Genomic DNA, 27565 nt, shown 5'->3' with positions numbered 1-27565 from the left:
CATTTAAAGTTAGTCTTTGAAATGAAAGGTTTAGTTTGAGCGGCTGTAATCAGACCAGGAACGTTACAGTGCACGGGTGTGACGCGGCACACTGCTGCGCCTAGAGGCATCTCAACATTTGCATATTCAAAGAGTGTGGAATTTTTGATGAGAAACAAGGACTAGATGTATTTTTAATCCTTTCCGTTAGTTCATCGAGCATGTTTTTGTGGGGAAAAACATATTAGACAAAATATTATTCCCTGGAGGGCTACTTATACAAGCAGAAGTTTTGAAACTGTAAAAAAGAAAAAAAATAACAAGATCAAAAAACACAACTTGTAAAAGACCAGCTGGAAAAAAAAGGCCAAGATGAAAATAACCAAATTTGAGTTGGGAGTCAAGGACATTCCAAAAATATCCCATTGTCAGAGCACTGGTCAGCTCTCTGTTGGTGGGCTTCAGCCCAAATCCTCCTGTGTGTGTTGGGAGAGAAACAAACAAAACAATGGACCACAAGCCTGTCCTTGCTATAGGATGAAGGAGGATTAGCTATCATCCATGCAGAACATCAGGAGGCAGTTGTTCAAAGGACTTAAATTTTTGCTTTTTAATGAAATAAGGACATTGGCTCTCAAGGGGAAAAGTGATTATTTTTTTAAGAAAGAAACGCTCAGCGTGCAAAGTCTTCAGATGTGCAAAACATACACTTCTATAGCATCTCACTCTAGTTTGTTGTTTGATCTGAGTTGTATTCAAAAGACGGCAGAAAAGAATGAGACAGGCTGTATGAACTCATAATATTAGGACCAGTCTGTAAAATTTATAGCACACATCTGCCAACTACAGTAAGTAAACTGATAAGCCAAAAAACTGCTGGGAAATTTTCATTTCTCTGGAGGCGACGCTCTTCTTTCAACAAGAGTAAAAAGGTGACATCAGAAAATCCTCATGATCTCGAACCCATCACACCTAAGTTGTATTTGTTTAGTTGCAGTGGATCTGTGGTCTTGCATCTGTCAATATGCATGAGTGACACTACGTTTTCTAACCTCCTACAGCATTGCCACAGACATCGAAGGCTAGTTGTGATTTCAAAGAGCATTACTCCAAAAACAAACAGCCTCTATTTCCTCAAGACCCCTTGTAACTAATCCAAACACACATGCTCCACACAAAATTAAGCAGGCTGCACCACATGGGTTTTGCCTCAAAGGATAGTTCACTAACAGTGCAGCACCAGGCTGTCTGGGGTTTGCCTCAAAAGCCTTCTATTTTCTGCATGGAAATGTAAACAAAATATGTTCACGTAGACTATGAACTTTATACAGTGATAGAGAGGCTGCGTTTCCCTTCTTGCTTCAGCAACTATTTCAGTTTTGCCCACGGCTATGCAGTCAACGCTTAGTTCTTTACATCCCTGGCAAGACAGTGACTTCTGAGCTTGCCAGCGTTATGTGACTTCCAGCAGTTGCAAGGTTCAGAGGAAACAGCGATATAAAGAAAGCTGTAAAATGTGTGTTAACAGCAAATTTATTCCTGCTTTCGGTATAGAATCAAAGATCTTTCCAGTCGGATGTGACCACCCAACGGCTGGGTGGCATCGGAAAGGGAGGGGCTTCGACAAACCGCCTTAAAAGCTTCAGCCTTGTTAAAGAGGCTGCATTATTGATAACGCATCTGTGGGCTGAAATAGCACCAGAGTGAATCGAGCGAGGCAGGCAGACGAAGAGAGAGAATGAGAATACCAGCTTGGAGATGTGTATATTTCACAGACAAAATACAACTCATTTCAAACAGCGTACACTGGTAATGTTTATAAAATGCTTCTGACGATCCACAAATGATGGCTGCTTTACCAACGCTTCACTAAATCCCAATCACACACAAACACGCCGTCTTATGAAAAGGTTGCGGCATATCTAGGTGAAATATAAACTGGGTGATAGGTGGGTCAGAGGAGAAAATAAATGATTCTCCTCTGAGTGAAGCTGCAGAAAGTACTTGTTCTATGTGTACAGCACACAACAGAAGTGAGGAGATCCCTGTGCAATATTACAGAAATGCCAAAAGATTCTCATTTGTATCACCTTACAGTATATAGAATACTATTAAGCTGACTGCTGCAGTATTTACTCTGTTGTAAGATTAGCAGTTTTGTTTTACTATATTGAAAAGACAGGCCATCCAGTAGAAACTCAATGCATCTTTCATTTCTGAGGTTATTTTTTCAATACTTTCTACGCTCACCTATATTTCTCATGTCAGACTCGGTCCTGCTCGGCAAGGATGCACACATTTCTGAAGAGGTGTTCTGCCATTTTTCAGAAACTATATTTTTCAGCTGCTCTTTGCTGAAGGGATTGTGTTGCTCAGCCTCTCTCTTCAAAATACCCCCGAGGTGTTCTATCGAATTCAAGTCAGGTGATGCACTTGGCCCGGTCATAGTTTTCACCTTTTTCTTCTTCAGAAACACTTTTGCCAGTGTGCTTTGGATGCTGGAACATTCCTCTTCTGCCAAGCTTCGAGACAGAGAGTCATCTTATCTGCCAGTATTTTTCTTTTTCTATCCACAAAAAAATAAATATGTAAATTATACATATATCCTCAACACTTTGCACTCATGCAGGCAAATATCATCACACTCCCACCTCCGTGCTTCACTGTCAGGACTATGCATTCACTGTGGCAGTTCTGGCCAGATTCACACTAGACATGATGGACAAAAAGCGACTTCGCAGGATCTTCAAGAAAGTTTCACCTTGCACTTTTGTGCCAATGACCAGCAAAAGTTTGCTCCTGGACTCAATCCATGGATGTTGCTGCTGCACATTATCCATCAAACTGTCTGAGCTTTCGCCAAAACTCCGATTTCCACTGATAGCCCCTGCACCAAGTCTTGTTTTTCAGTACTGCACTGTCCTTGGTGGCATTTTTGGACCATCACTGCTTTGATCAATGCCACTATACCTTAATCTTTAACCCCCCAGTTGTTGCTGCAGCTGTGTCTCCATTGATTTCTAGTTGCTCACCAATCTTCCTGTATCCTTTTCCATCTTTGTGAAGTCTCCTCTGACAATTCATGTGGAGCCATAATGCAGACATGCAGAGACACAGGACATGGGTTCCAAACTGAGAAAGTTCTGGGTCAGTTTAGAACCACAACCATTCAGTTAGGGTTGCTTGAAAATCACAAGAGTGCTCAATTTAGATTGAGTGATCACAGGTTTTCTAAATGCACTCAATTTGTTGTACTGAATTTCTATGTTGTTGCCTTTAATTCCAATATAGTCTTTCCAAAGCATTTGTTTTTGGCAGTTAGAGAGAGGAAATACTCCATCTTAGAGGTAATGCAATCATTAAGAGGTAATGCAATTTGGAAGAATTTGACATTTAAGTGCTATTACACAGGTTCGTACTGACTTCTGCTGTATGCGGTATATTTATGCTTGTTATGGACGGCTTAGGGCTGCCTGCTCAAGAAATTATTTCCTGCAACTAATTCCCTAAAGCTATTTCTGTGTTCCTATATATGGTTACATAAAGGTTGATGGAAACACAGATTCAAACAAAGTTGCACACACAGCTCTTTGGCAACACGAGCACAACACTCGGTGTTTCATTAGCTTCTGTGTTATTATTATGTATTAATTTAGCAGCTGCTTCTTAATCAAGCAGCCCTGTCTAATACTGCTTTTGAGTCTTTGGAACAATAAGTGGCCAGAATAGGCTGCCGTGGCCAAACAAGGCTCCATTAATCACACACTGGTCCTATTAATCTGTAATCACAGATCACACTGAGCCTATACTCCCATAGCATTGGTTTATGTTTGTTGTTTATGAGTCCATCTGCGGTTACATTAAAATGGAGATTAGCACACAAATGCATTACAATGCAAATGAATATTCAGGGCATAAAATCCAGCACAGCACTGTTACTAGTTACTCACACGCTGGCAGTATAAGGCACTTTGAGAAAAGTTGTTTTGTTGCAATTTTCTTTTAACCACTTGGCTTGGGTTTCTGCGAAGCAATTGTCCATCTAATCCTCTAAGAGATGACAGTGGCAATTTCAACAGAATCCCAGCCTATTAACATCACCTTGGGATTACCTTCACAGCAAGGAGGAGCGGATGGACGGGAGGCAGGACGAGGAGGAGAATGATGACTAAAATGAGATTTAGATGTTGGGACTGTGGGAAAGCTGCTCGCCGCTCAAACGTAGACACAAAGCAGTGTTGTTTGACACACAGACAAAAATAGACAAAAGAATGTGCAAATATGACCAAGAAAAGTTTGCACAAGCACACATGCTGTCAGCCAGAAAAATATAGTCTTTATAGTCTTGTGTTTCCTCATCATTCCTCAAAAAGAAGCTTCCTCTTTCAGACAAACATCGATCCCATTAATTCTGATCCCCCACGTTGGTCATGAGCGGCACAAAGCTAAATGTCAACACTCCCCTGCCGGTCTTTCATCACGCAGTCAACTGTCGCAGAACACACTGGTAAACAGCACATACCCTTCATCCACCACGATGCGGCGAGACCCCCTACTGAGCAAATTGGCATTTCAGCAGCGGCAGCCAGATAGTGAGAAACGATGCAGACAGTGCCACGGAGGGAATCTGGCAGGACTGACCTTACGTTACACCTGCGAGACGCTCTCAAACCGTTTTTCAGTTTGCTTTTAGTTGTACACCCCGAGCTTTGAGCACAAAAACAGGCAAAACATAAAAGGAAGGAATCAAAAGCGCATCGCCGACAGTCAGGTAAACAAAATTTATAAAACATTTAAGCTTTCTAGATGCTAAATGAGCCAGAAAATGATGAGCAAAAACCGCAATGTGCTGGGTATATGGGCTGAGAGTATATCTAATTTAAAAAAAACAATGCTTAAGAGATGGAAATTGAACTATTAATTCTTCTTAACACATGCAGACTCATTATGTGCTGGGAGAGAAGATGTGCTGTAGTGGAGGGTATGATGAGAGGAGTGAGAAGGAGGAGGAGGAAGAGAAATTGCACCCTTTTGCTTAAAAAGTGCCTGGGGAGAGAGAGAGATAAAATGATGGAAGCGAGGAGCGCACAACAAAAAAGGCACAGACTGCCTTTGTCTGTCTTCTAGTCGGTGTATTAGCGAGTAATGAGCTCCTAATTGTGTAGCCAGGCCATGGAGTCACTGCAGGGGTTGAAAAGCAGTGGGAATTAACAATATCTGCCGAATGCACCGGGGCAACGAGGGCGACAGAGGAACAGAAAGGGAGAGGACAAGGTGAGCGGGAGACGAAATAAAGAGACGCGAGATAGAGACGACACATTAAGGAGAAGGGGTAAAGGGGAAATGATGGGGGCATTACAATAAAAATGTTTATTTCAACAGAATGCAGATGAGGGGAAATAGTGCCAATGACCCTTGTCTGTACTCCCTATCTCTTCCCCGATGTCTATTCCCCCTCTCTCTGTCTCTCTATAATATAACATCTACACTCAACTGAATGGTAATGACTAAAAATGGTAATAAGTCAAATGGAGGGCCTTGGTTTAAAAGGTAGACGGTGTGTGAATGGTTCTCATAGTGGCAGCTGATGTTATAACAAAAGGTCATTCCAATAAGATTTCAGTCTATGCGCTACCAGTAAAAGGCCAAACTTAGACACAGAAGGAACGTGACAGGAGAAGACATGAATTGTGATGAGAAAGGTCATGACAGTACTGGGTGACCAAATTTTCTAACTAGTAATTACAGTCGGGGCAATGAGTTCACAGCCTCGAGATATCTCACTTTCTATTAAGCTGTGCTCCCTCCTGTGTCATAAAAAGTGTGTGCGAGCGTTTTTTTTTCCTCCCCGTGACTTCATGTGATCGACTGTGTGCACACAGCATTTATTCACCCAAATCTATCCAGACATGATTGCGGCGTCGACGGCCCCCATTGTGTCTGCCGGTCGCCACTTAATTCTCCTTTCTGCTGGTGAGCCTGCTTCCTCTGGCTTCACTTGCCCTGTGTTACTCAGACTCGTAATTCTGTTACACGGAGCCCCAGACCTCTATGTTGTCATGGTAATGGCTAAAAAGTACTCTCGCATTGCATTGAGGAAAAAAAGCGCTCTGTAAGGCTCATCATATGAAAGGCAAAGTAACACGCCGATGCACCTGCTGCTCGATATCACATGCAGGCTCACGTCCAGAGCTGCAGCGCCTCCAGACCTCCATAGTCTCCTCTGAGGTCAATATCACCATCTATTCTGACACTCTTCTACTTTAGCCATTGTTTCTGATGGCCTTTGCTCTACATCTATTTGCTTTCAGCAGCTTGTTGACCAGGTGACTGGACACGTCTGCACCAACGATTAGCGCCATCCACCTCATTTCTCTTCACTGCAGCTACAGGAGTACCGTCTATGGTAATGGACGGAGGGGTGTTGGTTGTGGGTGGAGGAGGAGGAGGTTGGTCTGACAGAGACACACTGCTCAAAGTGCTCAGCACAGCACCGGTAAAGACACCAAACCAAATGAAAACAAATGACCCCTCTTTCGGCCTGGTTTTAGAAGTTTTTTTTTTCTCTTTCCTCCAGTGGGTTTATGTGCTTTCATGTGAGTTTGTGGTGAGTTAATTAGGTTCAAGACTCTCCCTGTTACTGATCTGAGCTAACTTGCAAAAAGGGGTAATTTATAACCAACACAAAAGCACTGCATTGTTGTAGTATGTGCATGCATTAACTCACACTGTGTACAGAGTAAGCGTGACTGTGTATCCTGCATAAAAACTAGCCTCCTGTTGCAAAGCGTCTTCCAAGCATCTTTTGTAAAGTGTCAACAACATGAACACTTATGTGTGGGTGTCTGTGTGGGTGCAAATGCTGTGACTAATGTGTGACTGGCTGCAGAGGTCAGTCAAGGAGGAATCTATCATAATCCATCATAATCAGCTGCTGTGCCGTTCCTTCAGGACAGATGAGCTCCTGACCCATGGCGGACATGGTGGAGATGAGAATCACATGAGGGTGAAATGTGATGTTTACCAGCTTGGCTGGTTTCTGCATAAGACATTTTCAACTCTATCGAGGGCTGTGTGGAAAACGTACGCAGGTCAAAGCATCGACAAACGTGTGGTTATTGAGGGGGCAGAGGACCTTTTTTTCTGCACATCTGATATTTCGGAAATGTCACTTGAGAAACTTAGCTGCTTCAGAAATATCAGATCACTGGTCTGATGTTAGACTGATGGAAAGATGGACATATTGCTGTCTGCATTAAGATCTGGGCGTACAATGTACCCACATTTAAGGAATAAATAGCCATAGGACCTTACTTTGCCAATATTTACTTCAAACAAGTAGTTTTTCCCTTATGCTAGTTTGCTTTGCTTGAGGATTTATTTCATTGTTTTCATTATTGCACAGGTATGTGGAATAAGAAACATGTTGTAAGTCAGTAGTTCTTAGCTTAATAAACATTTAAAAACATATTTACATAAAAGGAAAAAGCAGTTGTCTTGTGCTGTCAGTTCCACATTAGTTAGCCCACTATTTTCCATGTATGGACTCCTGATGGTGTTAATGAATGATTAGCATCACAAACAACAATATAAAATAAAACATTTGCATCACTATTTCGTGAAAAGCTACGTAACATTTGACAGCTGCTCTCAGAATATTCCAAAATTAACTTCTGCAACCTTTACACATCAAGCCTTGGTAAACACGACATTTATGGCTGAAATGTCATCAGAAGCCCTGAAGTTGCTTCGGTTTATCATTTTAAATAGAAAACAAATTTAAAAGTTCACCGGGCACCCTCTTGACACGTGGAAAGGACGACTGCATGACCGCCTATATAACTGAAAGTCACAGCTGATGCAATATTACATCACCTACACATGCCAATCACAGCTGATGCAATGCGAAAGTAATGTTGCTGTGCTCTTTGTTTATTCAAATGGAAATTACAGTTCTGTGAGGGGTGATGCACTTTCTTTGAACGTCAGTGTACATATGCGATACACACCACTTTTGTCAGTGGCACAGTGCACTGTCAGGACATCAAACGCCTTGGAATGCTATTACACAAGTCTCCAGACTGCACTAACTATGAAGTACATTAATAAAAACTCCATTCTCGTCTTCGGAAATCCCACCAATGCTTCATTAAGTATCTGGAGTCATTAAGCACAAGACGGCCCACCTGACATATCTTTCTGGGCATTGAGGAAATTAGTCAAATCCTCGGCCTGCAGCTTCTCATTAGAGCAGGCGGCACAGAGATGGACTCAACTGTCATCTCTGACACACCAGACCCCGGCAAGACGAATAGTCCTGGTCTAATAACGACCCAAGCAAGGCATGAACTTCCTGCCCTGCCCCCCTTCATAATGAACCGGCCTCCACTTTCATTTGCCCTCCCATGCAACTGTCCTGCTCTCTTGGATGTAAAATATCAGAAGATAAAAATTGATTCCCGTTCTTCATTCCAGAGGAGCAGGAACTCCCCTTTGTGCTCGGTATTCATTGACGAACTGAAAGGAATTCATTTTGTGGCCTAGTGCTGCGGGCTGCTGCCAAGCCATGGTTGACAGGGAAGCCGCATTAAGGCAATTAACATGGGCTTTGCATTTGATTTTGGCTGGCGAGACTGCTTCTGTAAACAGCAGGCGGGATCGGGTGATTAGTTCCTGTGAAGATGAGCGCCTTGCCTCCTCTGGTCCCTGTCCAAGAGAGGATTACCCTTTATACATATCACGCACACGCTCTGCACCCTATACATCCACAAACACACACTGACTCAAAGGAATGACTGCCAGAGAAGAAAAAAAAGACAACTGTGTGGAATCAAAGGAGTGAAGAAAGGGGCAGACAACTCGGGGGAGGGGGGGGGGGGTTAAGCCATGTTTGTGACATGACAGAGGAGTCATGTCTCTTCCACACATTAGCTTCAAGTTTCTGCTTCGCTTCACCTCTCCTTCCTCACTCAGACGTGGGAAATTATCCGGGGCTGTCTTGACCCTTTTTTATCATTCATTTAACACAGGGACTAATTCTTTAGACTCAGCTGCGTTTAATGACCACATTTTCAGGTATGTAATAATGGGAAATTCAATATCGATATCATGGGGTCTCGAGTCAAAGCTCCGAAATTAATTGTGACAAATAGGCAATTATTTTGAGTCAGACGAATTGAGATTGATCTTATTTGTTCATTTACGCGCTCGCCTGGAGAAGCAGCATCAAGTGCATAATAGCTTTTACGTCCCCAGACGGGAATCTCACCTGAGAGGTTGCTAAATCAAACGAGCGTCCGTGTGAGTGAACGCGCAGTAATAGGTGGAGAGAATTCAATTGGCACTGTCAACTAAAATGTCAATCTGCTGCGAATCAGCCGCGGGTCGCATCTCCGCATCCGCAGTGTGCTTTTCCCTATAGATAGGGGTGAATATCAGAGTAGCTGAGGTTCAGCTGTCCTCTCCGTTCACTCTGTCATGCCTGGCCAAACACTCCTGCTCCCAGAAGTAGGTTACTGAAATAAGGCAGATAACTTGCATGCAACGATCTCCATGGAATAAACATGGCGCATAACCTTCACACTTAAGCCTCAAAACGGCTCTGTCAGATTTCTATCAAGAAGACATACAGATATACAATATTTTTGGGACTTCAGTGCTTCAGTGGTAAATTTCACACTCTGCAGCACCTAAATTATAAATGTGAGTCTCACCTCTGCAAATGTCTTGCTTCAAGAGCCAGCATTTCTCATGTCTCCAGCTCAAAGTCTAACCCTGACCTATTGAACAATCCTAAATTACTGTGATGTTTAATAGAAAATGAAGAGAGTTCCCCTAAAGGTCTCCATAATCCAAAAGATTAATCTAACACTGCAGATGAATGCATTAGCAGTAACATGGTGCTTCTGTAACAGGCCTCACCTAGAATGCTATTAAGAGAAATCTGCATATTTATCACATGATGCTGCACGCTCACGGAATCTCATTTAACGAACAAAAGAGATACACATGAATAAAAAGAAATGTGTGATTGCAATCAAAAAAGCGTCGCTCGTCAAAGCAACCCTTTTTCTTATGATTGGATGTTTGGAAAATTGCATCTAATTGCGGCGGAAGCAAAGCCGGTGGATGGAGTTGGGCTATTCAACAGAATGATGAAACTACCAGAGCTGTATCACAATTACAAAACAATTATGTGCGAGGTTAAAGGTGCATGCACACGAAGGCATAGTGCTGAATAATTATCACCACAGGCACTAGGCAGCTGACAGCTTCCAGCACAGGCAGGAAGCACGTTGGGCAGCATGGAAAATACACAAATATGCAAAAAAGTACAACATTATTTGGACTACTGTATATTTTATGCATGTGTTTTTTGTATGTTGATTTTCCTTGTGGCTAATATAGATTGAAATCATGTGAGAGGTCATTTGTTTCACCTGAATTCACCGCATCACCATCATCAATATATAATTGAGGGACTTTTTGAAATCCATGGGATAATTTTACTCAATTGTATATAAAATATTAAGAAGAATATTTCTGTAAAAAGGCCGTGTGATGTTTAGTTATAGGTGGTCATGTTGATTTTAGACCTGAAAACATCAAAAATGTCAACTCTGTTACAAAAAGTCACCCAATTATATGTTAACCCACCTGATAACAAAGTGAGTTTTTCAGTGTCTTTTTAAGCAAATTTTCAAAGGCATGATTATCTCAGTTATTTAAATGGACAAACTTCAGATGCTAAATATTCTAACCTTGCTCATAACACATGCATTTCCACACAGGTCCACAAACAAACAAACGATCAGACGCCCTGACGTTTTGTTTCTCTCTGGGTTTCTGTTGACCTTTAAGGTAGGGTTTGTTTGCTTTGACAGGGGGATGTTGGAATTTCAGTCCAAAATAGCCTGTCAGTGTCCACAATGGCAGCCACGGCGGCTGTGAGACGCAGTACAGCAAATGACTGCTGATCGCAGGGGACAGCAGGGGAGCCAGCTGTCAGCGCGCCAGGGTCCGTTCCCTGTCTGACAGCAGGCAAAGCAGCACAGGGGACGCATACAGCGGGTCACTCTCCTCTCCGAGGGGGCACCTTGTATTAAGATAAAAGTGGAGAAGCCAAGGTGACTGGGCAGGGCGAAAATTGAGCAAAATGCTGTGTGTGCTCTGAAGAAAATAAGCCACAATTCTAAATCTGAGTGGCATTTCAGAGTTTGGATCCTGTACAGTCGACATTTCTTGAGTGAAAATATGAAAACAAGTGGATATCTTCAAGGTCAACCGTTTGAAAGACTCCAAACTTTAGACAAGACTCAACAAAAGACTGGCAGCAATCTAGTCTCCTGCTGACAGCTCCAGTTGAATCATAAAAACCCTGTTGACAATTTATAACACTCAGCATCAATCCAGCATCATCAGTGTACTGTTCACTAAGACAGTTTTGTGCTGGGACCTAAATAAATACCTCCAATAGGCTTCCTCCAACTATAAAAAGCTGCTTTAAGACTTAACACTTAATTCTTAATTCACCTTGTTAGTTTTTAAGCAGAAACTGAAGCCATCCAAAAGTTTAGCTCAGAAATAAAAGCTTCTGTCCTCAGTGATAGTACGAACAAGTTAGAAGCAGAACATCTCCACTGACTAAACCAAATTAAGGAGCAGAATAGATGCAAAACACATTCATCATTGACTGTCTTTTGGTGCATCAAGCTCCTAATTTGGGGACAACTTAGATGCCGGCTCAGGCATTATATAATGTTTGTTATTGTTATTTGGCTCACAAAGACAATAGTAAGGACGCACACAATGAGGACACTACAGACACACTAACTGTGGCAGGGTGTCAGGCTGCTGATACATCCTCTTGTCGGCAGCTCATTCAGGCACTTTACTGCCTTCTTTCATGGTTGTTGCAGTTTATATACTGTAAACAAATGACACAGATTAGTGGATAGACTCCATTTGAATCTGAATGAGACTTTATTAAAGCAATAAAATGGCTTAATTTAGATTAAATAAACAATGAATCTCAGGTCATTGTTTTTAAACTATAATTTTGTTGAGCACCTTTTAAGATAAGAGATAAGATAAGATAAGATAATCCTTTATTACTCCCCGGTCCGGGGAAAATTTCCATGTTACAGCAGCACACAGCACACAGTATACAGTATGAGCAGCAATAAACAACAATATAATTATAAGCATAATAATATTCACAGTAAGTTCAAGAGTGTAGGATGGAAAAAGTGGCTTATGGAATGAAAGTACAAGAAAAATTCAAATGGTGCAAGAACTGTGCAGATTATGTGGTAAAGGATGATGTGATAGAGTCCATTTTGAGTGTTTTGCAGATTTATAAAGACAATAAAGGGGATGCTGCAGTTCTACTTTTATAATGTTCTATCTTTATCCAAACATCATTCAAAAATTTTAAATATTGAGATGTCACTTAAGGAGACAGAGGCTATGGGTGAGATTTCTTGAAAAAAAAGTTCACCTACGTTGTCTCTGAGGAAAAACTGAAATCATAGAGGGCTGTAGAATGTACCATGCAGTTCACTGTTAAAGCCAACAGTGATGGAGGATCTGCTGTCCTCTCTTAGTTCCTCATATAATATGTGTGTGCGACATTTGCAAGTGCTATAAAAAAAAAAGGTAATAAAACTCGCCGAGACCGGCATTCTTAAAAATGCTCCAAAAACATTCACTGCTTTGACATTACTTGTAAACAAACTTCTCAGCACATCTCAAGTAACCTTTCGGGTCTGGCACTCCAGACAGCTAAAATCAATTTCTAGCACAAACTGTACTCATGGTTAGCCCCGCAGGCAATGACTATGGTACATTATACAGCAGAGATGCTATGGCATCATTCAGAAAACACTGTATCTGATGAAGAGCAAGAGGGTCAATGTATAATTGTGAAAATTTTGTAACATAGTTGACAGGTATCATAGTTGATATTTTTGCTTTATCAGGCCTAAAATCAACATGGCCGCCTACAAACAAACACCACATGGCATTTTTACACAAAGATTCTTCTAAAATATTATAAATACAACTAAGCAAAATTGAAATTGAAAGTTACTTGAGTAGATATTGCCGGTCTTTTCTTCAGGAGGAAATGACATCATGTGGAGCAGGTCATGTGATTTGGAATTAACACACTTCCTTGAGAGGTGTTTTTGTAATGAGTAACTTAGCTGAAAGTGATTTCTCGGACACAGAATTTGTTTTTTCCATATAAAATTTGATATACTGCCAAAAAAGAAACATCTGTCATGAATATCTCAACTTAATAATTATTATTGTTGTTTATCTAAGTAGAAGGTGGTTGTTATTGAATTCAAACAGTTATTTAGTTGACATTTTAATGATATCCAGTCATTTTTTTTATTAATAAGTGATTGTTTCCATAAAAAATAATTCTGAAATCTGTAAAGACATGATCATGATGAACATAGAAAAACATTCATTTCTTTTACTTTTAATAAAAATGCATGCAACATACACCCTATGGACTTTCAAAATCCCTCAATTATATATTGATCCAAGAGTTCAATATACATTTGAAAGTGAAATTCATTTAAAACCACAATTGAAATTGCAGTTTAAAGTAAAGTAATTAGTAAACTGCACAACAAATAATTCGGGTTCAAACTAGGGATCGATCAATCATTGGCCTGGGCAATTATTGTGGCCGATAGTTGGCATTTTTCCAATTATCGTATCAGTATTTTCATTGACTGATTATTGATCACTCTGTGGTCTCAGAAATTTCTCTCAAAAACTGAACAAGAAACACAAGCTGCCACCACAGACCTGGAAAATTAGCTCCTCTCACAGTGCCTAAGGCTGTGCTACCAGCTAGCGGCAAAGTTAGAAGGCAGCCACAGATTACCCTGAAACAGAATCTGAAAAATAATAATCAATCATGCTTTAATATATGAACCTTAGTGGGCAATAAAAGTGATAGAATGGAGAATTATTAAGAAAACAGAGAAGACCAGCAGACATAACTGCAGGAGACAAACTGATCAATCTCAGTTGACCCCACATAAACAGAATTTAATCACTCCTATTTCTCTTGTACATATTCAGTTATAGTCACCCTTATTAATCAAGAAGCCTAGTTATGAAAGGCAGGTTCTCTGCTATCACATTACATTTAATGTGAATCGGCTCCAAATATAGGTTTCTTGATTATCGATAATCGGCATCGTCTCTAGAAAAGCCATATCGGTCGAGCCCTAGTTCAAATGTCAGTGGTTTTACAAATTCATGCCATCCTCCTCCGACCAGTTGTACTCACCAATCAGAAGTAACCCCACCAACAATAAAGAAAATTATATAATCATGGTGCAGACAAGTGGAACTCTTGAGCCAGAAGCAGTGCTGAAAAATTTAGTTCCAAAAACAGCAGCACTTCGGCAGTATGGGGTTATTTCAGGTTGGAGACAATGGCCGCGCAACAAAAGAAGGAATATTATGCAAGGCCTGTCATGGAACAGATGCCACAGACCTATCAGCACTTAAAAAGCGCCACAGGTGACAGTGATGCTCGAGGACAGTCTGGTAAACAGATTACTATTTCAGTGACGGTGTTACTTTGTATTCCATAGCGTGCTGCCTCTACGGCAATTAAAAACATGAAATAATTATATGTTAGATGCAGTTCGTATCCTAAAGGTCTCTTCACTGCGTCAGAATGTAAAGCAGCTCATATTCTGTTGCTCTCTCATGCTCTAATGCTACATCACATTTGTGAAAATTAAACCGAAGCTCCTCATGATCATAATGCAAATCAAATATCTGTCAGAAAAATCACAGCTGAATGATTTCTAGTTGTATTTATACAGGTCAGCAAAAAGCAGCAATCTAATGACTGGAACTCCATTCAGTAAATAAGCAGATTCATCCAAAGTTTCATCTTGGCACCCAAGGACAAGGTGGATCAATACAAGGCAACCATCAGGGATTAACAAAGCTTCTGCATTGCTGCATGGCAAATTAGTTAAGATCAATCCAAAATCAATATTTAATGAGCTGTCTCCTAACTTTTTCCAGTACATTTCGCTCCTCTCTGTTTCTCTCTGCATCTCCTTCGATCCATACACACCGGGGTTCATGAAATATTTAGCATCATGTCTTATAGATCTGAGATGCTCAAAGAGGCTGGACGAGAGCACCTACATCATACGCAGAGACAAATACAATATGATTTACACCTAATGCTCACAGATTCAACAACATATGAAAGCTTCACTGGTGAAAGCTGTAAGGAAAACATAATGTGTGCTGTTTGACTGACGGATGATCAGGCATAAACCACACAATATGTGCTTACAAGAGTTGAATGTGGTTCCGTTACCAAGGTCTGAAACGTGACTCCAGTCATGTGGCTTTGTTTAACAACTCTGGGAACTAAAGCCACGCTGGCCCTCCTTAATCCCAGCCCTCCTCAGCACATGCAACTATAGCTGGAAGCACATCAACTATATCAGCCAGCACACAAAAAACACAACATCTCTTCCTCTCCGAAGACACGCAAAGCTAAGCACAGACACACAGAAGAGGTGTGTTGGCTCAACTGGCCTGTCTCTGTGAAGCCACAGTGGAGAAATACAAAACACAATAAGCAGCAGACAATGCAATGCTGTATTTCTATTCAATGAGAGAAATGAGCCGAATAGTCCCAGTGGGTTATGAATGGAAAAATCCTACCACCTGGCCTGTCTGTGTGTGTGTGTGCGGCCTCATAACGTTGAGCAGGTAATGGAGCGAACATTATGGTCATCAAGTGGATAACTTGTGTGTGGGTATGTCAGTCTGAAGTTATGGTATGGTCTTTTTACATTTATGGAACTCAGAAATTCCCCTGAAAGTCGTTTTGCAGATTGAACTGTGGGTCCGTGTTGGGTGGTTCCAGTCTGTCTGCATCACAGCAACATGTAAAGCATCAAGGTTTCATCCTACATTCCTCACTGAAGTAAGACGTGGGCATAGGCAGCTTTACTTGTTCAAGAAAATTAGTAGACAATGGGAATTGTTTTTTTTAAAAATACAAATGCATAAGTAATGCTAAAGCTCAATGACGTGAAAACAAGATTAAATTTACTCATGTGTTTCATTGCTCCATATAAAATGAATGGGAAAAGGTTTGAAATTTACAAGGAGACAGTAAATGGTGTTTTAGTCCTGCATCTGACTGTATTCATTTATTTAGGCCAAAGTTGCACAGTATCTATAAAATTTAAAATTACAGTCACGTGGTTTAGTTCAACTGATCTGGAAGGTTCACTTTATATTCCATTACGAGGGTTTATAATGCAAACTGGAGACTGCAGCGATGAGACTACTTTATAATGTTGCTGAATATTGAATGACTGTTTGCTAGCGCTTTACAGTATAGTACACAAAAACGCAAATATTTACAGAGGAGTGAGTGAAGAACAAATTATAAAAGACTGGATAGTTAATGAATTGCTAATTAGGAGTTCCTGAACAACTCTCAACTGAGGACTATACAGTAGATAATGATGAGTTACAAGAGCACAGATTATGAGAAAGCAATAAATAAATGCTTTGAAATGTAAAAATTATCATATTTTCAGAAGTCCTTCCTACTTAACCGAACTAACCACTGAGCGGCACAAACTAGCAACCTTTCATTCATTACTAATCATAAGTAACTCTTTTTGCACAGTAAAGTCAAGAGACGCATCATACTGAGTAGCTGCTGATGCCCTTTTCAAACATGAGATATGTGGCATTGCTGGCTTCATTAATCTGGTGAAGTGACGGCATCCTGCCATCCGTAATGTTCCTCGCTGCTTCATTCTGACATTCATCCAGAGTTCATCCACATCAGTGACAGAGAGCGCCATGATATGTCTGTATTTGTTATACATGCGAGAGTGGATAATTCATCAAGTGACGGACAATGCATAATAATGCACTAATACAAAAAGACTACATTATAAACTCATATCAAGCTGAATAACTTTGAGATTAGATTATTTATTTTTTTCCTAAACACTGACTGTGTTTGTAGAAAAATTAGACTTTCCTGTTACATCCTGACTGATCCTGTCTCCATGTCAGGGATAATTCACAATTATAAGTAATTGGGTCAATGTATAACTGAGGGACTTTTGAAGCCCATGGGATATATCTCTCATACATTTTTGTTAAAAGTAAAAAAAAAAAAAGAATGATTTTTTTTCATTTGATCGCTTATTAATAAAAAAAATGACTAAATATCACTAAAATGTCAACTAAATAACCGTCCGAATCTAATCACAACCACCTTCTAATTAGCTAAACAATAATAAAATGAGCTTATTCAAAAATAGTTTTGATTGTGTTCTTTTTATTAAGTTGAGACAATCATGACATATTTCTTTTTTGGCAATATATCAAATCTTAAATGGAAAAAAACAAATTGTGCCGGAGAAATCTCTTTTAACTAAGTTACCCATTACAGAAACACCTCTCAAGGAAGTGTGTTAATTCCAGATCACATGACCTGCTCCACATGATGTAATTTCCTCCTGAAGAAAAGACTGGAAAGACTCCAAGGCTTTCTGAGTTATTTAATATAAAGTAGTGTGTGAGTCAAGTGTGGATTTATGGCATGTCAGCAGGTTTACTACAATATCTGTAGAAATAACTTTCAATTTTACTCAATTGCATATAACATTTTAGAAGAATCTTCCTGCAAAAATGCCATGTGGTGTTTGGTTATAGGCAGCCATGTTGATTTTAGGCCTGAAAACAGCAAAAAACTATGATACCTGTCAACTATGTTACAAAAAGTCCCGCAATTATTGACCCAATTAATGATGTTGCCCTCTTGTTCCATGTGTGTAAGGGTGCACAGTTTTCTTGCTTTGGAGACATTTATGTACATCCTGCTGCTGGTTGATGATGCAGTTATCTGACAAGCTCTGAGGAAAGACTCCTACAAACAGCAATACTGGAGCTGAAATGTGGGAAAAGCTGCCAGCGTGGGCTTTTCCGGTAATACAACAGCATGCGGTTCAGACTTCTAAAGCGATGAAAATGATGCAGAAATGTTCCTTGGTCTGATAGTGTGAGATTGCATTTACAGCTTCTAAAGCGAAGTGACCAGAGTGTTTATTCAGATGCAGAGTCGACATGTTCAGATGCTGTCAGATTAACAGAAAGCAGTGCATGTCTGATAGAGGCTTAACTAATTCCTCTTCACTTCATGATTATCTGACAGTTTCTTACCGTTTTCGTGCCCCCTGAAGTAAATAAGCATTATGCAAAACAAACAAGTAGATGCTGAGGTTTAACTGAAGAGTTGCATGTCAATTACTTCCTTGATAACAAACGAGATAAATAGCACTGTATCATTAAACAGTGACTCCCATTTGTTCTCTAGTTACCCGTCAATATTTACTATGTAGTCCTTGATATAGAGATATTCAGGACCTAGTCCTTAATGACATTTTTCACAACCATATTGTAAAGAGTCCATTATTTACAGCGTGGAAAACAATATTTATTGTCATATAATTGTATATTACGTCTTGGTTGTAGTTACTGGACATTCAGTTCGATTTTATTTATATAGCGCCAATTACAGGTCAGATTGTCTCAAGACACTTTACAGAACCCATATGCCTGAACCCCCAGAGCAGCCCTAAGGCGATAGCGGCAAGAAAAACACCCTTTTAACAGGGAAGAAACCTTGAGCCGAACCCGGTTCTTTATGTGGGGGGACCCATCCGCCTGCTGGCCGGTGGGTTGAAACATATTCGTTTCTCAATTACTCTCAAAGATAAAGTTTTGTAAAAGAAAGTTTTCACATCGAATGATCGTTCCGGCTCTACTCATCGGCATTTACGACGGTTTTGTTCCCTTTCTAGACTACTTCGGTTGTTACAAGGACGCCTGTTGCATCTACTTTTTGTTTTTTTCTGTGTGTCATTGTATGATACTCTTAGTACTGTCCAAACATATAGTCAGTACTTCATTCTACATATACGTACTGTCTGAATGGTTTTACATTCAGTGACATATTCTTGAGTGGTCCAGTGTGTTAAAGAAATACAGTATTAAGAGTATTTGCAAATCTGCAACATCCAAAGCTGCATTTATGTGTAGGTAGGAAAATATTCTGAATCTATAGTGCAAGTGTGGAAAGAAAACACCACAACTTGTGAACAAAGCACACCCACACTGCTCATGCATATTTCACTAGCCTTATTATATTTAGCACCGGCTTTATGTGAGGTGGAAAATCCTGCCAACATGATTTTCTGTTGCCATGTCTTCAAATGTCAATATTGTGATTAACATTGTAATAGGTACTGCCCAGATCCAAAAAGCAAATTGATTTGGAATTTGCAGCAGACCTTTATAATTTCAGGGCTAAATGTCAAATTAAATGCAAAATATGGCAGCACACAATTTAGACCTAATATTATTGGTAGGCTGGGAAATTAGTCAATACCATTGTCCTGAATGATGACAGCACTGGCTGGGTAATAACCGTGCTCCAGTTGAAAATTAAACAATACAAAACACACACACATAAACACACTCTGTCAGATATCTTATATCTGGATGGCATTATTACACTGGTCAGATCGTGAGCTAATAAAACCCCGAAGCACTTTGTTTATTCAAAGCTGACAACACATAAGCAATACAGAAGAAAACAAACTACAGTAATAATCAGGAGGAAATTTCTGACATTAATCATAGGTACATGCTCCTTTGCTCCTGCAGAGAAAAATAGAGTGGGCTTTGGCAGCTCACACTAAATCTCTGTTCCACACCTAATATAATCATATTTGCACCTCACTCTCACTGACATTTACAGAAACTATTTTTTTAGCACAGCAGACATTTTGACTTATTATAGTAGGAAATCTCAGGTGTTGCTAAATATATTAATAATGTCTCCATTGTTTTCAAGTGTCCCAGTGACAGGGAGACAAACCACAATACCAGGAACTGAGCTACAAGAGGGGAGTAAATGGACTCATGCAAGAATGACAAATCTTATCCTCCGTCACTTTGAATCGATTCACAAATGCCAAAATTCTGTTTTTAAGTAATGATTTTAACAACATTATGTGGGAGGAACTCAACACTAAGGTCACAGAGAAACAACTGGAAAATGACCTCCATCAATAGCTGTTAGTTCTGTTATATTTACAGGCCAGTCAGTGGTTTGGCACACACTGGACTGGAGTACGAGCCACAATGTAGCAACCTCATTTCTTTTTATTGAATCAAATATCGATTCTGAATTAAACCATGACACCAAGAATGGGAATTGAAATGTGAAATTCCCTCCCAGCCTATTGGGCACCATTAATTCTATTATTTACTGCTGTGACTTGTCAAAATGTCTGCAGCAGCTTTGAGCTTTTTCACCAACACCATATACAGTCATGGAAAAAATGATTAGACCAGCCTTGTTTTTTTGTTCATTTTAATGCCTGGTACCACTAAAGGTATAGTACCTGAAGAATACAATGAACACGGCAAAAATGCAGCTGATCACACAATACTTTGTCCTATCTGCATGCTGAAGCTTAATCGCATTTCCAGGGTATATAAGAGGCCGTTTCATGACATGAGCATCACTGCACACGCAAAGGACTAGAGTGGTTTCCTGCAGAAATTCAATCCATAGCACTACTCAGAAATTGTCAGCTCTCACATAACGCCTAAAACAAGTAGAAGACTTATGCAAAGCCACAAAGGCAGCCTTCTTGGTACTGCTAGAAATTGGAACGAGTGAGAGACAGGTAGAGAAAAAACTGAAGATCTCCAAGACAGCCGTTCATTACACCAAGAAAAAACAAGCCCGACATGGTTTTACCAAACTGCTAGCTGGTCGCGGCAGGAAACTTTCTTTCTACCCCACAAGATGACCATCACTCATCCATTCCTGTGTCAGGAATCGTCGTCAGAACTTTTTCCATGACTGTATATAAAGATTGACAATCCCCCACAGGTTTCCTGAAACCATATTACACACTATCCCCTCATAAGGCACACACTGTTTCCTGCAGCGTGCATTCAACTAAGACGTTCTACTTTGTCATAATAATGCACCTTAACCTCTGACCGCTGCAGTCTGCAGTGGACAAAGTTGCCATCTGTTTGTGCACCTCGAGTCTGTTTGTACATGTGTGCAACAGTGCATCATATATGATGGAACTGCACAGAGGATTGGAGGTCAGAACGAGATGTAGAGGGACGTCCAGGCACTTTCTGCATAAGACATTTGACATATTATGTATTGGGACATAGTAAATCTTTTTTTTAACATACTATATAGTATGCAAGTATGGATATAGAATGCAGACTCAGTGTGGCGGCTCCATTCACTCCACCTAACTCCCAGTCAATCCAAAAATGAAGCAGGAGTGAAGCTAACCATGCAAATATGTCTGGGCCTCAAACTGCACCCACCTGCAACTCAAAGCAACTATGCCCTTAATGATGCATAACAGATGAGCCGTAACACAATTTAAATGGGTGAGTTATGTAAAAATTCACTCATTTGTGATGAATGAGCAAATTAGCTGTAGAGCCAAAAACCGTTTCTTTCATTACTAGGCAGTAAATATGTTTGTTTCTGCTGTAAAGTTGGGCATTTTCACAGGGAAGTCTTTGGAGATTGACTCGCTTTTGGAGCCAGCAAACGAAAAAGAGCCAGTAGGCATTTGAGAAACTGCCCTTTTTGGCACTTCAGCGTGAGCATTTTTCAGCCCCGGAGGGTTACTGTTTCAACTAAAGCGCATTTACAGCACTTGCAAAACCTGTTTAGCACATCGGGATGTAATGCACACTTGATGTGACTACAGTTTACCTCAAATCACGGTGACAGAAACATCAACAATGCTTTGATTTGATTACAGTATGTCCAAAATCTTTGATATTGTATCGCTGATAATTGATCTGTTTACACGTGGCAGGATTTCAAGATTTCCTGTACATGCATGTATACAGTCAATGTTAAACTGATATCAACGGGAGAAACTCCACCTGATACCTAAAGTTAGTTTGCAGACGAGAACTGGCACGATCCTGTACAGCCAAATAGATCATTTAAAAAGAAAGGCAAGCATGCGTTAACTCAATTACTTAAAGGGCGAAGGATTTACCAAATCATGGTTATTCATCAATGGGGATATTCCTTCTCAAATCATCAGTGGTCTTCTGCTCAACCATTTCTGATTTGCTTGAAACTTTTTCTTTATAAGCTGTTCTATATATTTAGAATGATATCTGAGAAATTCTGGATCCATATAAGCAGCATTTAAAACTGCCCATCAACCCACTTTCTGCATGTTTTTCTTTTGTTGCTGTTGTTGTATGTTTGAATGACAGCATGCCAGGAACTATTAAAAACTAAGTGGGTTGAAATATGAAAAGAAATGAAGCTGCCATGAAACGTAGCATGTCTGAGCAGAAAATGACGAAAAATAATCAGTGCACAAGTCAGCTAGTGATATTTTCTGAACCATACATAGCAGCATTCAGTTCCTGCTATATTGTCATCTAAACATCAAATTTCAACGTGTGAAAAACACTATATCGGGTTAAAATTCCACAAATGTCTTCATAAATACCTGCATTTTATGTTATTATTTAAATTTATGACAAATCAGAGATGGTCGAACAGAAACTGTTTCAAAAATGTGATGAACTGAGATGGAATGACCCATGTTTGGTACTGAATGCAATGTGCATTTTTTGTTTTTTATGCCTGTGAAGCTCATTTTTGACAAGTTCCTTTTGGAATAAAGCACTTTGACAGCCTATAAATATTTATATTACTCGGAGATTGTTCACTGATCATCCCATTTCGGTGCAGTGACTCCAGGGCATCACTGAGAAGGGCATTTTTGAAGCACACTAACCCAGTGGAAATGTGTGTCACTGATTGGAAAAGCAGCTCAAATCTGCATCTGCATGTTTCAAAGTGCCAACTGGCTGTCCTAAGTATAAACTCCTGCAGCAGCGCCCTTCACGGGGCCCCAGCTGCCAGTCCAGGGCTGCAGGACAGATTGACTTGTCAACACTGGCTGTCCTGTCAACAAGCCCTGGGTCATAACGGAGCAGAAGGAGACCCACGGTGAGTGGATCCGGCGTGGAGGGTGTCGCCTGTAAAAATATTCCCACGCAGAGGTGAAGGGGACACGCAGCCAGTGCAATGCAGGGGGAAAACACTCAGAAAAGCTCTCCTAACGCTCCCAATCCGCAAGAAAAAACAGCCTATTCAGTCGATAGAAGTCTGATAACTTCTTTTCTGAGATAACTCTGGAGCAAAAATACACGAGAAGCGAAAACCAGCCAGCAGAAGATTTAAAGCCCCCTCCTCCTTCCCCACTTCGTCTTTTCCTCAAACCCACGAAGCGTGACCGCGTCGTGACAACAACAGTAGTTTCCGTGCGCTTTTTTTAGAACAAAAAGGCAAAACTTACCAACAGTTCTTGAGCCGGATCCCGAACCAAGCAGGAGGTACCAGATCCACATCATACGGTCGCCTTGTTTCCCTCCCCCGGCCTACTCTGGCTGTCCTGCCCCGCCACGGGGCCAGAAAACTAGGGGGCTAAAAGGAAAAACTTCTCCGGTGCAGCAGCAACTCCTGTCCGGTTAGCTTTTTAAAGTTTCACTCCTCTGGTTTGTTTGGGAGGGGGAAAAATAAATTGCTTTCGGTAAAACTAGCAGCACATCCGAGGTGGGTTCAGCGGTGTGGAGTTGAGTTTTTTGGGGAGGGGGAAGGCGGAACGAGCCGGAGCCGTGAGGGGCTTCGGGGTGGCGGCGGGCGGGCTGAGGAGTCGGTCGCTCTGCTGGTGCTCGGAGGGAGGCGGAGTCGGAGGCAGAGAGCCGGAGAGCAGAGGTCGGTCAGTCCCGGACACTGGTGCCCAACCTGCGGACCAAGGACCACAAAACGGTCCGCTAGAGACAGAAACAGGAGAGTTCACCATTATCCCTGTTACAGCTGACATCTGGACTGTGGTGCAGCAAAGTGAAGTTAGGGTAAAGTTTGCTTGGAGGAATAACTCTCAAATGTAGATCCAGCCTGATGATAATCTATAAATATTTACGTGAAACTGGGGTAAGATGTCCCCCAATCATATTCCCCCTACTATTAGATTTATCTTTAAGGTCTTTTATTGATTTATTTTGGAAGAAAATGACTTTCCTAATCTTGCAGTATTTTCTTGGGGTTGCCGGTTCGATCCTCGGCCCGTCGTGCTCATGTCGAGGTGTCCCTGAGCAAGACACCTAACCCCTAATTGCTCCTGGTGGGTCGTGGTTAGCGCCTTGCATGGCAGCTTCCGCCATCAGTGTGTGAATGAGTGAATGTGACGTATCATGTAAAGCGCTTTGGGTACCTTGCAGGTATAGTAAAACCGCTATATAAATCCAGACCATTTACCATTTACAAGCTCAGTGTGTCGATGTAATGTGCAATATTATTAGCAGTAGTATTTTAAGCATGTGACATATTTCAATTTCAGATGCAATATCTTATTTTTATGTGTAGTATTTTATTACTTCAGTGCCAGTATGACTTGTTACTTTTCCATTCGATTGCCTTAACTTAGTGTAGCTACTTATTTTATTTTTTGTAATTTATTTATCTTATGGTTTGTTTGTTTGTTTGTTTTTACTAGCCACTGCATTTCCTAATGTCATTTTGTTTTCTGAGGAATAGCTGGCAAAAAATGTACTTTGGGATGATTAAAGTTTTGTCTTGTCTTATCTTGTTTTGTTTTAGCTAAAATAGTATTCAAAACACTTTACCGGTCTAAGAAAATCAAAAGGCAATGTTTTGAGGTGAGAAGATGTTCAACATAAGCCTCCGTGGTTTGCGGTTTATCAATAAGTTTGAGCAAAAAGTAACAAACTTTGGGTGGCTATTAGCTTACAGTAACCTTGATTCTTTGTAGAAATGTCAAATATAATAAAGTGCAATGTCATGTAAAGTATAATGTAGTTAATTGTATGCATAAATAACAGGTTTGTGTTGCTCCTGTCATATATGCCCATACATTAGGATGTTTCCTAAAAAAATATTTCAACTTGTAGGTAATGTTAGCTAGTGTAGCTTGTGGCAAAGATAATTAACACTACTTAAATCCTGCTATGAATAGGTCTACTATATAATAAAGAAGCCTTAGGAGGTCATGCAAACCTATACGTGTTTTCCATAGGGATGGGAATGTTTTAGAACTGTAAAGAACTAGTTAAGAAGGCAACAGATGGCACGAGGGAAAACTATTTGGAGCCATCTTTTAACAGATGGTTAGCCTTGATGAAAGTTAAAAGAGGAAAATACTTGTAGAAAAATCAAAGCATGAAAGATTTTTGGTGTTGGCACAGAGGCTGAGAAAAACACACAGCGAAAGAGATTTCTTCTTTCTCATTGTGCTTCTGGTGTTCCTATAAAAAAAAACTCCAGCTCCAGTAACTTCCACACAGTGAGGAATTTTAATATTTAAGAACCCATGCTGAGCGCTGTGCAGGCACCGATACACAACACACGTATACGGAGGAGGCAGAGAAGAAAGTATCCTGATGCTTTCTGCTGGTGTTTGCATGCCAATTTAAGTTGGATTCAATTAGAGAGAGAGAGAGAGATGGATGGAAGGACAGGAGGTTTCACCTATCAAACCTCCCTCCTCTTTATCATAGAGCTGCAGCTGTGTGCAGACAGACAACCTTGCTTCAAACAAACCCCTTCTTTTGATAGCATGCTAACCTGGAGGCATATGATTGGGAAGAGTCCCAATATCAGACTCCTCCAGCTCACTTTGTATTCATCCACACACCGCCTTATCAAGCCAAAGCCTTGTGCAGACTCAAACTCCAGGGGAGGGTCTTGGCATGTCAGTCGAATCTGTTGAAACTTTGTCAAAGATTCCAGCTAGATAGCTTCTGCAGAGGCCTGTTGTCCTCGTTTCCCTCCCCATTGTTGCCTGTAGGGCTTTATGTGTTTTATTCTGCCACGATGAGTCCTGATGCACATGTGCGCTGACTAACCATTCTTGAAAAGTCCACAGTTGGCAGATATGAATATTTTAATGATCACCGCAGTTAACAAAGGCAGACACAAGTCGCCTCAACACAAATGCAGAATATAATCAACAGTAATAAAACTAAATGCTTGTTGAGGAGGAAGGAGATTTGTCAGTCAATGTTAAATGGATTTCATTCTGCTCCCCTGGAGTTATCATTAATGTTAATGCTGCGCTGTCTCACAAATTATACAGCCTGATCCATGAACCAGAACGCTATAATCTGTTTGGGGGTGCTCTGCACAAGAGGGCTGCGAGCTAAAAGCAGAAATGTGCTCAAATACATTACCGATTGACACACAGTGGTTCGGCAATGCCCATCAATTAGTTTAGGTTATCTATAAACAGCTCAGGCCTAATTAGCCGCTGGCCAACAAATGGACTCATTAGGAGACATTAAACTCTAATATGAAGGTTGTTATTGACTTAATCGCAGGAGAAACCCAATTAGTGACCAAATTTGGAAAATGACTCTGAGGTAGCGAGACGATGTGATTGGAGAAAAAAGAGAGGAAGCGTAGCAACCTGGGATGACTTTGCCTGTGGGTGAGCGGTGGCGCTGAGAGAAGATTCAGCAAGAGATGTAGTGCGAGGTAAGAGAATGTATAACGGGAACAACACAAAAGAGAGTCTGTGTGAGTGTGAGTGTGTATGTGTGGGTGTAGAGAGAGAAAACAACACTTACAGAGCAACTGGGAATGAGAATGAGTTAGGAAGCCAGCGGCAAGAAAAGTATCAGGAGGGGGATGAAGAAAGTGAGATGAAGAAGGCGAAAAAGAAGGTGTGGCAATAAAGAAGAGTGGGAAAAAATTTGAGGGTGGGGAGGTAGATATTGTGATGGAAGGAGATAGGGAATAAGAGGAGAAATGTATTTGAACTAAATTATCCTCAATACTTAATGTGTTACCTCATATTGCTGAGATTTACGTGCTAGCTGTAGGGTATCGCTGTAAGTAAATGGGCCTATAACTTTAGCAACAAGAGTAGCTGAGTCAGTAATCACTGAGAACTTTGCTAATATATCAGTGCATCTAACGAGAATGTGAAATGAGGACAGGAGGGCAATTATACAGCTCTTGGGAGCCTCAGGATGGCATGTCCTTGTCGTGTCAGACTGCCATCAAGGTGGCTGTGAAATGCCAAGGCCCCTCAAGGACTGGCAATAGCAGGTTCACTTTCTAGTGTGAGTCTCTTGACATTTATCTTATATTTAATAACCAGCGCACCGATGTGAAGGATGTTGTTGTTTGTGAGCGAGCGTATGAGTCAGGAAGCAATAGAGGGAGAAGAAAACAACAGGAGAGAGGACACATCAAGGAACAATGCACTAATGATTACAGCAAATGTTTCTGCTGGCCCATTAAGAAGTTGATTTTGGCGATGAATTTTCGGAACAACACACACCTGCCTGTAAATAATGCTGCACAAACACACACACACGCACATAGCATGCTTAATCATATGAAACACATGAATAGGTATACATTGCGATGCTTGCA

At 40.7% G+C, this 27565-nt stretch overlaps 1 protein-coding gene across 1 annotated transcript in view; it reads right to left on the bottom strand.

Moving 5' to 3' along the window:
* Window positions 1-24015, bottom strand: part of ldlrad3 (low density lipoprotein receptor class A domain containing 3) — a 98782-nt gene extending 74767 nt beyond the window's left edge. The window contains exon 1 of the mRNA XM_022189961.2: window positions 23463-24015. Within this exon, the coding sequence (XP_022045653.1) occupies window positions 23463-23517 (55 nt within the window). The 5' untranslated portion in view covers window positions 23518-24015. The remainder of the gene's footprint in view (window positions 1-23462) is intronic.
* Window positions 24016-27565: the final 3550 nt, after the last annotated feature.

This window comes from Acanthochromis polyacanthus, chromosome 8 (assembly GCF_021347895.1).
Source record: "Acanthochromis polyacanthus isolate Apoly-LR-REF ecotype Palm Island chromosome 8, KAUST_Apoly_ChrSc, whole genome shotgun sequence".
In the NCBI taxonomy this organism is placed as follows: domain Eukaryota; kingdom Metazoa; phylum Chordata; class Actinopteri; family Pomacentridae; genus Acanthochromis; species Acanthochromis polyacanthus.
Note: the sequence above shows the minus strand (reverse complement) of the source record. Positions and strands in the feature narration are given on the sequence as shown.